We start from the raw sequence: 12129 nt of genomic DNA, 5'->3' as shown, positions 1-12129 counted from the left end.
GGCAAAAACATAATAAATCGTGTGTTGGAAGCAATGGCTGGTAAAGGATTATTCCACTCGGTAGATAATGAGCATGCGAAAATTTTTAAGTATTCCGTCAGAAGTGAATTAAGACGCGAAAATGCTGAGAACTCTAAAGAACCAATAATCGGCTCTCTATTTGTCATGAAATTTTAATAGAACTAAAATCACTAAACTTTTGACGACTTTTTTTTAAATTACTTTGTACTACAAAAAAACTTTAACCATGTGATGTTCATCTGTATATTCTTAGTGATTTCTGCTACATCAGTTTTTATATCATCCAAAAGTAAAATGACAATTTAGCAGTAAACAGAACTCTAAATGTGTATGTAGATATTATAAATCCTACACAAGTAGATATTCCAAAAAAAACAATTCAAACTAAGTTTTATTTGTGTAAGAAAAATTTTTTAGTCGTAAAACGTGTATTCTGTCATAAGTATTAGGGGGTATAGAGTGTAAATTATTTTAATTAAAAATTTTTATTTGACAACGTGGTATAGTAAAAAATAACGAACCGAAATTTTAAGAACATTGCATGTGTAGTTTTCAATAAAATCTCATTTTTAACACCTACTCAAAGGACTGTAGATATGCGTAAGGTTACGGTAGTTTGAATTTTCTAATTTTTGTTAACTATGATAAAATACTCGTTAACTTTAACATTTTTTTATATTCATCACTTTCACTATATAGAAAATATTTATGAAAAAGTGTCCAAGTGATAGATCTGTCGAACCAAATGGATAGAGAAGCTTATTTGCACAAAATTCTAATTTTATTTTCGTACATTAAATTTAATGACTAGCTGGCGAGAAGTAGCGTTTCTCCTATCGGCAATTAAGAACTATTATTGTGATTTTTAGCGTTCGTAAGTACAGTTTTCTTCCTTTAAGTACAGTATTGTAACTTTATAAGTCTAGGATATGATTTTTGAAAATTCTTCGTCTAACCTATACTTTTCAATTTTCCCATATAAAATTTTGGCGGTTTAACCGTGTAAATTCTGGATCTTTTCCTAATTCGTGTGCAAAATACTCACCTCTTAGATTAAAGCAAAAAAATTGTAGTTTCATTAATTTTCTAAAAATTTTGTATTCAGTTCATTTTCTAAAAAAAAAAAAAAAAATCCATTCTTCGAAGAAAATAAGTCTATGAAGTATATGACATTACGAAAATAATAAATATAAAATCCTTGAAATGAATTGATTAAAATTAATATAGTAACGACATGTATAAACAGTTATTTTTTGATAGATGTTAACATAAAATTCTAATATACACGTGTATTGCAAGTATTTATTCAAAACCAAATTTTTATTTAAAACGCATGTAACAAGTTTTTCAATTCAATTTTCAAAGTGAAGTTTTATACAACGAGTGAGTTTCAGTGCGAAAAGAATATGTTAGCGTGTGTGGGTAAGTATGTGTGACCACAGACAAATGCTAGAACTATTATAGTGTAATCATTTCTAAAAGTACTTTTTACGTATAATGAGTCTCAGATCAAAATAAGAGACAGAGAAAGAAGATGACAAAGAAGCTAAAGATGGCATGGAGTGACGAAAGATTGTCTGGTTAGCAAATACACGGGAAGAAATGCGGCGAGCAAAGCAGAGCAAGGTTATCAGTTAATTTGTCGTTCCTTCATCAACAGAATTTAGAAAAACTGTAGTACCTTTGACGTGTTTGAGTACAAGTCGATTTCCTCTTTATCGTTTTAAACGCCTACCATTGTTTGCTATCAATGATTCATACTGCTTGCTTGCTTACTTGCAAAATAAATTATTTAGCTTGATTTTGATAAAACCTATTTCTTTTTGAAGCTCCATGTCACATTACCAGATTAAAAATGTATGCGCGTGACACTTCTTTTGTAACGTCACTACCACATGTATTTATAATTTAAAGGTATTTATGTATACCATTTCTTTTCCACTTTTGCATCTTTGTTCGGATAATTTTCTTCAGTAACATTTTATAACATTCAAATTTCAAAAAATAAATTACTATAATTATAAAAAAATTACTGGATTCTTGCAAACCATCGAGCCTCCTGATAATCTCTTTAAAAATTATCTTTTTCCCACTTTTACCTCGAAATTGTCTACTCATACTTGAGCATCGAATAATATTCTGCTTTCAAAGAATTGCTTCAATTGTGCAAAAAAATGTCTTTAATGTCTTCGCCTAGGTAGGTAGGTAAGTATTATCAAACGCTTGAATTAAGGATTTTTAAATTGATCTGACATCTTGGTGAGCCAAGTGCAACATCTACTCAAATCGTCACATAGTCAGCTATGTTATATTTTTGCATCAGTTATTTCTTAACCCTCAACTTCAAACTTCTTAAACAATGAAATAATCTTGCTTACACCTATATAAACGTCTTTCATATTTATAAAAAAATTCTCTTTAAATTCGTATGGTTACGTTTACAATTTTTTGTTTCACTCGATGAATGTTGTTTATCCTCATGAACGACTTACAGGGCACAATGCCGATAAAAAGCTCCATCGTTAGGGTAACGTTTGACGAAACCAAGCCACGCATACAAATTTGTGCGTAAGAGAGACGAGGGTGAACGAGGAGAGGAAAAAAATTAAAGCACGGGAAGCGAGGACTGGACGCCGATGACGAAGTTGAGAGCTGCTCAATGGATCCACAGATGTATACACGAGTGTGACAATGATCCCTACCTCTGGATTTCGCGTAGTCGACGAAACTTTAAATGTGACCGTTGCCTCGGGAAGTTTGCCAGTATTTCATTAAGTATCAGAGTGTCGGGGCTCGCGTGCATTCGTATCTTGTTTGGTTAGCAGTAACCAACCGGACAACACCTTAGTAGCAGTAAAAGCAGCAGTAGTAGCCGCAAAAAGGCACCTGGAGATTGACGTACGTGTGCGCGTGGGGAAGCGTGTGACGGATCGCAAGAGAGAACCCGCCACCGAGCGCTCGTTCAGTTAGATAGCCAGTCAGTCAGCCAGCCAGCCAGCCAGTAGGTGGTCCATCGGCTTTAGAGCTGCTCAGCACAGCTTTCGCGTATCTCGGCTGGCATCCCCACGTCGCCATCCAACCGTACATTCGTATCGAAGCTCTCCGGGGGTAAAGAACGCACGACAGCCCTGAAGGCTTTCTGCCGGTCGAAAAGTTCATTGGGGCGTCCAGCCCTTTGTTTTATTAAGACAAGCAAACTCGGGAGGCGGGCGGGCGAACGAGACGGTATCTTGGATCAGGGATCTCATAGGTGAGTGCTGCAGGTACCATCGCTGCTTTGGCCTGCGAGATACCCGGATAGGGGGTCATTGTTGCTACAATCGCTGCTATTCATTTTTTTTTCTTTTTTCTCAAATACACAACATCTGCAGCCCAAAAAATGAAGGATACGCGAGTTTTATCGGGCAAACCGGTATACAAATTTAAATTATAACTCGTAATAATATTCACGTTCGAGTTACTGATGCACTGGGAAGAAAGTGATTGTAACTGTTCCGCTCATTTCACTTCGATGGATCATAAAGAATTTCGTTTGTGAGGCGGATAGTAGTGGGCCCCTGCCTAATGTAAGATATCGTTGTATGTAATGTATATGTAAATGAGAACCTGCTGACGCCTTGTTTTTATCCACGATTTATAAAATATACTCCAAGTGTACCTAGTTGTGAATCGTTAAAATTGTTTTTGTAGCAAGAGTGGAGGCAATCGTAATTATTCGAGCAATTTTTAATATAATAATGAAAAATAAATGGTTTTTTTGCGCATGGCTACCTATTGTTTGACAAAAATAATTGCTCTTTCCTTACGATTATGCTAATTTAGCTTTCTGAGAAGCCGTTTAACAACGTATACGTAAAACGTTTTGATTACATTTTGAAACTTAGTTGATTTCTTCAATTATTCAACATGATTACAGACACTTTATTGGTAAAAAAAAAAAAAAAAAAAAAATTTACCAATAAAAATAAAAATTAATACCGAGTAACGAAAATTGTAGGAATTAGTGAATATTCACGATATTCTTATATCCTTTTAACTAAAATAAACACCTACTTATCGTTTTAATAATTTTTATAAGTTTGACTGACATGGTCATCGTGTTGTAAAACTTTTAAAACCATTCATGCTATCTATGCATGCGCGAATTAAAAGCTGTGTTTTGAAAAATACTATTAGAATTGATAAGAAAAAAAAGACACCACCAATAACAACGTATTAAGTTGCGAAGAGAATTACAGGCGGGCGTGTACGCGCGCACACACGTGAGTATTTCTTAAAGCCGATAGTAAGGTGAACTTCATTCCATCGCACTTGTCCTTTCACTCGTCTTGTTTATGATTTTGTAAACCTAAATTTTCGCAGCTTTAGTTTAACTATTAAAAAGATATGCAACTTAATGTTGAGCAAAGCTGTAAAATAAAGTTTATTTGATATTGGTATACCTAAAAAAAAAATATACAGCCATAAAAATATTGTGGGTAAAAAAAATTCTAATTAGAAGCCAACGATTCAATTTATATTGCACAATTTTCATGATATCATTAAAATGTTACATCGTAAATAAGACTTTAAATTCGGAAGGATACCTTCCTGTTGTATAATTCGCGTGAAAGTGAACTTTTTCAAATAAATGCGCAGATTATTAATTGTTTTTTATAGTTCAAACGAAAACTAAAATAAAAAGTTTAAGTAATTCTCACTGCACAAATGGCCAATTTATCCATTGCAAAAAATAAAAAAGTGTCTATTAATATTTATCACTGCTCATTATCAATCTCATAAGCAAAATCTAAATCCGCAAATAGAACAGCAGCCATAGCGTTCGCTATGGCCGCATCGACGGTGGCTTTTATCACGGACGTCCGAGAAATTCAGCGATGCGTCGAGAGCCAGCTATACAATTTACTGCGCAAAGACAGAAAGTCGCGAGGAGAAAAAAGACTACACCGCACAAAGAAAAGTCTAATTACGCTGGGAATTTATTTCTAATTTTGTGTGCGCGTGATGGCCAGTATAATCTCACTGACACTGACATACCTCGAAAAGCATACTTATTATAGGGAAATTAATGTAAATGTCAATGTCAGTTCGCACATTTGGATTGTGTCATTCTGGTAAACGTGTACGTAAGTCCGAGTATATCAACGAATCGAAAATATATGCTTCATTCATTAAGTATCGAAAATACTCTAAACAATTTTGTTTTAAATATTTAGCATCGCTCGTTTCACTAGAATATATATTTTATGGTCATTATTACCGAGATAGTAATTATATTTTCTTATTAGTCATGTGTATTACGAAAACTCGGGAAAATTTTTACACAAATATAGTTTTTAAAACTTTGGTTGTCTCAAAAAAAGAATGAGTGGCTTTCATAATCATAAGTTTGAAAAGTATGTATAGAAGATCAGCCAAACAAATTGAGAATCTAACATTTTTCAAAGTAGCTAATTGTTCATCCAAAACTAAGGTGGCTGTTTATTCCACGAAAATTTAATTTTTTTTTTTAATTTTTCTTGTTGAAGAAAAAAATGTTACGTTCTTTTAATGATGAATAGAGGGCGACCGTTGATTATTTAAATAAACGTATTACATTTAAGCTATAAAACGTTTTTTCATTAAGTTGAGTTGCTAAAATCATAACGATAGACTTTCTTCAAAAAGGGAATATACTATACCTAAGCTTATTCGTAGTATGGCGGTATTTTTGAAAGATCTTATTAAATTATTAGAGAAAGCTGAATCTTCATTTATACGTACAGTGATTATGAACAAACTTGTTGCACCATTAATTTGCTTCTTGACGATTGCACCATAAAATCCATGACCCCTATTAGAAATATTATTGTTGAAATAATAATTTCTTTTTAACGATGGTGTAGAATAGTAATGATAAAAATAAAAATAATAATATTATTAATGGAAATAATAATTAAAATAAAAACAATAATAACTATCCTTGTAAATATTTCACAATGTTTGTTGATGGCAAAAAATTACTTTTTTTTTAAAGTATCATGTGATTGATTACCACACAAACACCATTTTATCTCTTATTTCTTCACAATTTAATTGACTGGTCATTAGTTAAAGTATGCATGTAAGAACAAATCGTCATTCTTTTTTTATTAATTAATTTAATTTCTATTAAAATTTTTTTTTTTTTTCAATTCTTTTTTAACAAGAAACAGTAGTTTACATTGTTTCCTTACAGTACTGCTAGAACAGCATGTTGTACATTTTAATTCCATGTAAGGGTGAATCAGTTTTGATTTTTTTTGTCCATAAGTGTAGGGTCATTTAAACTTTGTATTTGTATGAGTATTCACGTAAATCCGAGGTCTTGTAAGGGCCTAAAAATCACCGCACTAATCAAATCATATCCCAAGGGCCAAATTTTGTATTTTACTTCATAGATACCTAATGAACCTCATCAAACGAGTTCACCTATTTCTTTGTGTCTTCAATGAATTTTGCTACGTACTAAACCTATACTATAGCCTGCGAATACTTAGTAGGTAACACGGTTTAAGGCAAAAATGAAAATTTATGTATTTCTTAAAAATGTTATCATCTGAAAAAATTATTTTTTTTTTTTCCCGAGTATAACATTTGAGTTACAGATGTAACAAAGTATGTTTTAAAATGACTGCCATCATTTTTGTTGTTTTTCAATAACCATACGTATGGCACTTGGTGGCGGTGCATATTCCACAGCTAATCATTTATCAAACGGGAATAGCAAGTAGCATTCCAACAGCCAAGGAAATAATTTTGAGATAAAAAAATTGATGACGCCTAGCTTTACACACATTAGCATTACAGAATGCAAGTGAGTTTAATGTCGTAATCAGGCGTAACTAGCTGATTAATTGGTATTGAGCGCGGATTTTCAACTTCTCGTTGGGTGTTACTTTTTGCGTTGTTTACAAATTAATACACCAGTCTGCGTATTTTTGCGTGTGCGCGTGCACGCGTGTGTTTGGTAGTACATGTCTAGGAAAGAGATAGAGAGAATCAATTATTAAATCTGATCGTCAAGGAAATACATTATGGCCGGTTCGCTTGCAGGAAGTTTTAAAATCCTCGTCACAAATCAGCTTTGTGCTGATGATGATGATGATGTTTTTTATAATATTACATATGTATGAAACTTGTCGTTGCATATATTATACATATATTTATGAAGAGCCTTGACCGACTTGTCGCAAAAACAAAAAAACAGATTTCACGCGTTTTGATGCAGGCGTCTGATTATCTTTTGTTTTCCAAGTATTTACGTACGTGGTCCGCATTTCAAATGTAATTAATGTTAAGAGAAGAGGGGCAAAGAGTTAATTTGATTTGCAAATAAGCGAATTTCACTTACTCTTGTTTTTGGCGGTATCCGCTCGACTTTTTTTTTCAATTGTATTAGCTTATAGCGAGTGCAAGGGTGACTGTACATACTTCAGGTGAACTTGTTTTACCACCCTCTTTATTTCTGCCAACGCATCTCATCACTTTAGTGATCGATGCTTCTAGTCGCTTCTGCTTTGACAAAAAAATTAAATGTTACGAATGTACTTTCTTTGTTTCATAATTAAATAAACGTTACTACTCTCTCAAAATTTTTGTGGGCAATGAGATCTACTGACACCAAGGAAGGAATTTGATCGCACTTACGCATATTTGCGAGTCTCGGAAAATGAAGTATTTGATAACCATAGGTAGGAAAAAGAGAAAGTATAGTGTCCAATTTTTTGATTTATGAGAGATGATAATTTTTACAAGTACATCTCATCCACACGGTGGTACTGATAATTTTTAAATCCATGAAGAAACTAGGCAAGGCGTTGACCCCATCGAAAGAGACCTGTAGACATAGCGGTTCCGTAGGCTTGGACGATAAGTTGCTGCTGACTTCCCTTGACGAGAAATGGTTGCTAGTGTGAGCCACTGACCGCCAAACAGACTGCAAGTGTGTGTCAACCGTCTCAGGAGCAGTTGATCTCGTTTTAACGATTTGAGAGTATTAAACACATCGACGTAGAAAAATTGTACGGTTATTACCGCCCAAATTGAAGGCAAGTGAAGATATAAATCTGTCACTTTTCACTCACGCGATTCCCATGTTTACTGAATACGTAAGATTTTCAAACTATTTTTTTATTTTAATCTTCATTTCAAACTGACTTAGAAATTAAAAACAAGTGCTTATTTGTCAGGATTAATTGTTTTAACAAAAAATTTTTTTTTTCAATTTGCCACAGAAACAAATGGATTTTTGTGTAACCTCCTTAGAAAGGCGAAGCACTCATGGACTTACATTTTTTCCAAATAATATATTTAAATTTTTTATACTACAAAGCATGTTTTTTACACGATTTTCGGCAAAAATTTGTATTGAACAGTAGAAATTACTTTTTACAAATAAAAAAAAAAAAAAACGATAAATCAGAGTTTACGAAAAATTTCTACCAATAAACTAACAGCAGGTTTCTTCCTATTCCAACTTGTTAGATACATCTTCTCAAATAGTCTTGTTTAAGTTAACGTTTCTATCTCTGCCTTAATTAAGTTTCCGCCTTGTATTTTGCTGCGGCATAACTTGGTCTTATTTCCAACAACGTATAATTAACAAAACGCCTTAATTCTCAATGTTGTGAACCTCAGGGCTTTGCCAATCAATATCTTGTTTAGTTTAATTAATTATTCTGATATCGTTAATGGCGAGAAGATTTTTCAATTGGAAACTCATTTTGCACCGAAAAGTCAACAGTAAAACATTTTTCGGAATCATAGCTTGTTTTGTTATTCTAATAATTTAAATAATATATTTTGAATACGTAAATATATTTGTTAGAAAATAATGGGTATAGTACGTAAATAGAGGGTCGAAACCAAGCGCTGTACAGCAGTAATCTCATACTGGAAAAGAAAAAAAAAAAAAAAAAAAAAAGAAGAAAAAAAATAGGAAATGAAAGTAAAAGTGTAGACATGTCTTTGGCGGTGAACGTACACCTGCATCCACACGCTCACAATATTCGAGTATAACTCGCTTGCCTTGGTGCGAACTTGAGTTACTACGTATAAACAGACATGCGCGTGCGGGCAAGTGCATACATTTTTTTGTTCGTAGTGTCACGATGAATCAACTCAAATTAACAATGTATGTGTATATTTATACCCTGTGTCTGTATCATTCCAACCATACAAAGCCTACACAAAAAAACTGGTTTCCTGAAAGAAAGAAAGAGGTTGATGAAAGAGAGAGAGAAAGAGAGAGGAGTTTATTAGATGGTTGAAACGGTTTTTGCTTAAAACGGCTACCACTTTGAGTACACTGTTTTTTTTTTACTAAAGCTTAGTCAATCTTCAGTCCCAAACCCCCATTTGCGTGATGATGCATTTCGATACTCATACCTATACGTTAGAATGTTGTGAAGGATAATCTATGATTTTTGTTGGATGTTTTAAAAGTGCGAGGTCAAAACTCTCATTTAAATATTTTAATAAAAGTCCGCAGTATTGAGGAACTAATCATTCATCATGAAATCTCATGGCCTGGTCAACCTTTTTTCCACTACTAAAAAATATCTACACAAATACGTGTTGAAATATCTTTACCACGTCATCTGTTGTTACCTCAATATTTTTCAAAAAATTGTAGGGAACGGGAAAAAAAAATCGAACATCACAGCTAACGGATGATTGACTTGCTTTGCATAAATTTATAAGAGTATGATTGTGAGATTCATCAAGTCAAGGGAACTTTCAAATTTTTGTGCGGCAAATACGAAGAAAAAAGATAAGGAAAATTTTTACGACAATTCTTTAGATAATCGAATCCGTGGCTTATTATACTACGAATCGCTTAAGTGGGCTCTGCCTTGTCTCGGTTATAGCCAACCTGCCTTACAAGGATTTAACGTTATATTATTCATCGATCCCGTTAGGCGAAATTGTTGTATTTAATTTCGTTATCCATTGTACACGCTTACATGAATTTTTCTCATCTTCTTCCTTTTTAACCATGATTTTAGTATCCAATATGTAAACATCATATGGCTGTTTCTACTACGTGTTTCGGTCAAACTTTCGTTCAAAAAATCTTACCAGTTACAAAGTTACTACTATTATGCCCTGGTTTGTATTAACGTACAACAAAGCCAAAAGTCAAATTTAAAGTAAAGCAACTTGTGAACCTCAAAAAACTAGCGGTGGCAAAAAAAAAAAAACTACGATATATTTCTCTTAGAATAAAATAAGGATTATTTTTTAAGAAAAAATTACCCTTTTTTTATCTTTTTATATTTAATTTTGCAGATAGAAGTACAAAAACTCGACAGTCAGAATGTCGGCCATCGTTGATTACTACAAAGATCTCATTTACAACAGAAATGGTAATTATTTTTGAAAAAAACTGCAAGCCTAAAAAAAAAAAATTGGCCTGCACATAATATTTCATTGTTAGAAATAACGACAAAATTATTGAATTCACAGACCCGCGGACGAAAGACTGGCTACTTGCGTCAGGTCCAGGGCCCTTGATGTGGATCGTCTCGTTTTATCTCTACTTTTGCACGTCTCTGGGCCCAAAAATAATGCAAGATAGAAAACCATTTACCCTTAGGTATACGCTAATCGTCTATAACTTTGTGCAAGTAATTCTCAGCATTTACCTAGTCCACGAAGGACTGATGGCTGGTTGGCTTTACGACTACAGCTACAAGTGCCAACCAGTAGACTACTCTAACAACTCGCAATCTTTGAGGGTAAAAATATACAATATTATTTGTGTTGGCTTGGAAAAAAAAACTAAAGTAATTGCATAACATTTAATTCGTATTTGTATCTACGCCTACGTTAATCTGACATTATAATGGTATACCGAGTGATATGTGCTGAAAAAAAAAAAAAAAAAAATTAACGATTAATTACATCTATGTATTACGGTTTGCATGATAGATGGCACGGGCGGTGTACATGTACTTTATCTGCAAGCTGATCGAGCTGTTGGATACCGTGTTTTTCGTGATGCGCAAAAAGCAGCGTCAAATATCCTTCCTGCATTTGTACCACCACGCAATGATGCCCATTTGCGCCTGGATCGGCGTCAGATTTGTCCCGGGCGGCCACGCTACCCTCCTTGGACTCATCAACAGCTTCATCCACATCCTTATGTACACGTACTACATGCTCGCGGCCTTCGGACCCGAAGTGCAGAAGTACCTATGGTGGAAGAGGCACCTCACTTCCTTACAACTAGTTCAGTTCGTCATCATTCTCTTCCACAACCTTCAGGTATATAACTACTGCCCTAACTCCAAGTATTTTTTTTCTTTTGGTCTTTGACACCATACCCACTGCTGATGATAGGGACTCCGATGTTGATGACATTATCAATAATAATCATAATATTAATAATAATTGAATAAGTAAAAATTTCGATACCGCGCTTAGGTTTTGGTGACAGACTGCAACTATCCGAAGCCACTGGCGATGCTGCTGTGTATCAACGCAGGGCTGTTTATCTATCTGTTTGGCTCGTTTTACGTAAAAACTTACAAGAGGGCTGCAAGATCCAGAGAACAGATGAAAGAGAGGACACCGGCAGTCACAACAAATTGCGTCACGGCTAACGGAAAGGCCAAAGTGAATGGCTATGCGAACGGCCACGCCAATAGTCATGCGAAGCTTGACGAAAAAGTCGATTAATCAGTTAGTTGCTCGTTGATCCGTATACTATAAGGCCTTACTGACTATCAGTTTTTTGGGCTTGACCAATTTATAGGAGTGTTTGATATTTTCGTCAGGACAAAAAGTGTAACCTCTTATAAAAACAGTTTTTGGGTGAAAAAATCAGTGCTGTCCAAGTCGGTCTCACGGTGTGTGTTTAAATAATTTAATTGCTCTGTAATGCAAAAAAAAGGTACAAAAAAAAAAAAAAAAAAAAAAAAAAAAGAGCTATAACAATTTTTGAGCTTATACTTGACAAAATTAACATCCTACTTCAAATTGCTAAGTACAAAATTTGCTGATCCCAAAGAAATACACATTTTTTGTACTACGTATTTATTTTTGCAGATTCATTGTAACATTTTAAACGACAATCATTTTTGA

At 33.9% G+C, this 12129-nt stretch overlaps 1 protein-coding gene across 1 annotated transcript; it reads left to right on the top strand.

Annotated features, from left to right (window-relative positions):
* The first annotated feature begins 10336 nt into the window (after nt 1-10336).
* LOC106640061 (very long chain fatty acid elongase AAEL008004) lies at nt 10337-11724 on the top strand. Its single transcript, XM_014353938.3, has 4 exons — nt 10337-10409; nt 10510-10781; nt 10975-11310; nt 11470-11724. The coding sequence occupies exons 1-4, from the start codon at nt 10361-10363 to the stop codon at nt 11722-11724; spliced, it is 912 nt and encodes a 303-aa protein (XP_014209424.2). The 5' UTR covers nt 10337-10360.
* Nucleotides 11725-12129: the final 405 nt, after the last annotated feature.

Source organism: Copidosoma floridanum, unplaced genomic scaffold (genome assembly GCF_036245765.1).
Source record: "Copidosoma floridanum isolate Cflo_tuat_1 unplaced genomic scaffold, Cflo_Japanese_pri ptg000006l, whole genome shotgun sequence".
Classification (NCBI taxonomy): domain Eukaryota; kingdom Metazoa; phylum Arthropoda; class Insecta; order Hymenoptera; family Encyrtidae; genus Copidosoma; species Copidosoma floridanum.
This window is presented reverse-complemented; position numbering and strand designations above follow the sequence as displayed.

Coding starts and splice junctions, on each gene's coding strand:
- LOC106640061 (XM_014353938.3), top strand. CDS start 10,361: ATGTCGGCCATCGTTGATTACTACAAAGATCTCATTTACAACAGAAAT. Junction 10,410..10,509: donor TCTCATTTACAACAGAAATG/GTAATTATTTTT, acceptor TTGAATTCACAG/ACCCGCGGACGAAAGACTGG. Junction 10,782..10,974: donor ACAACTCGCAATCTTTGAGG/GTAAAAATATAC, acceptor TTTGCATGATAG/ATGGCACGGGCGGTGTACAT.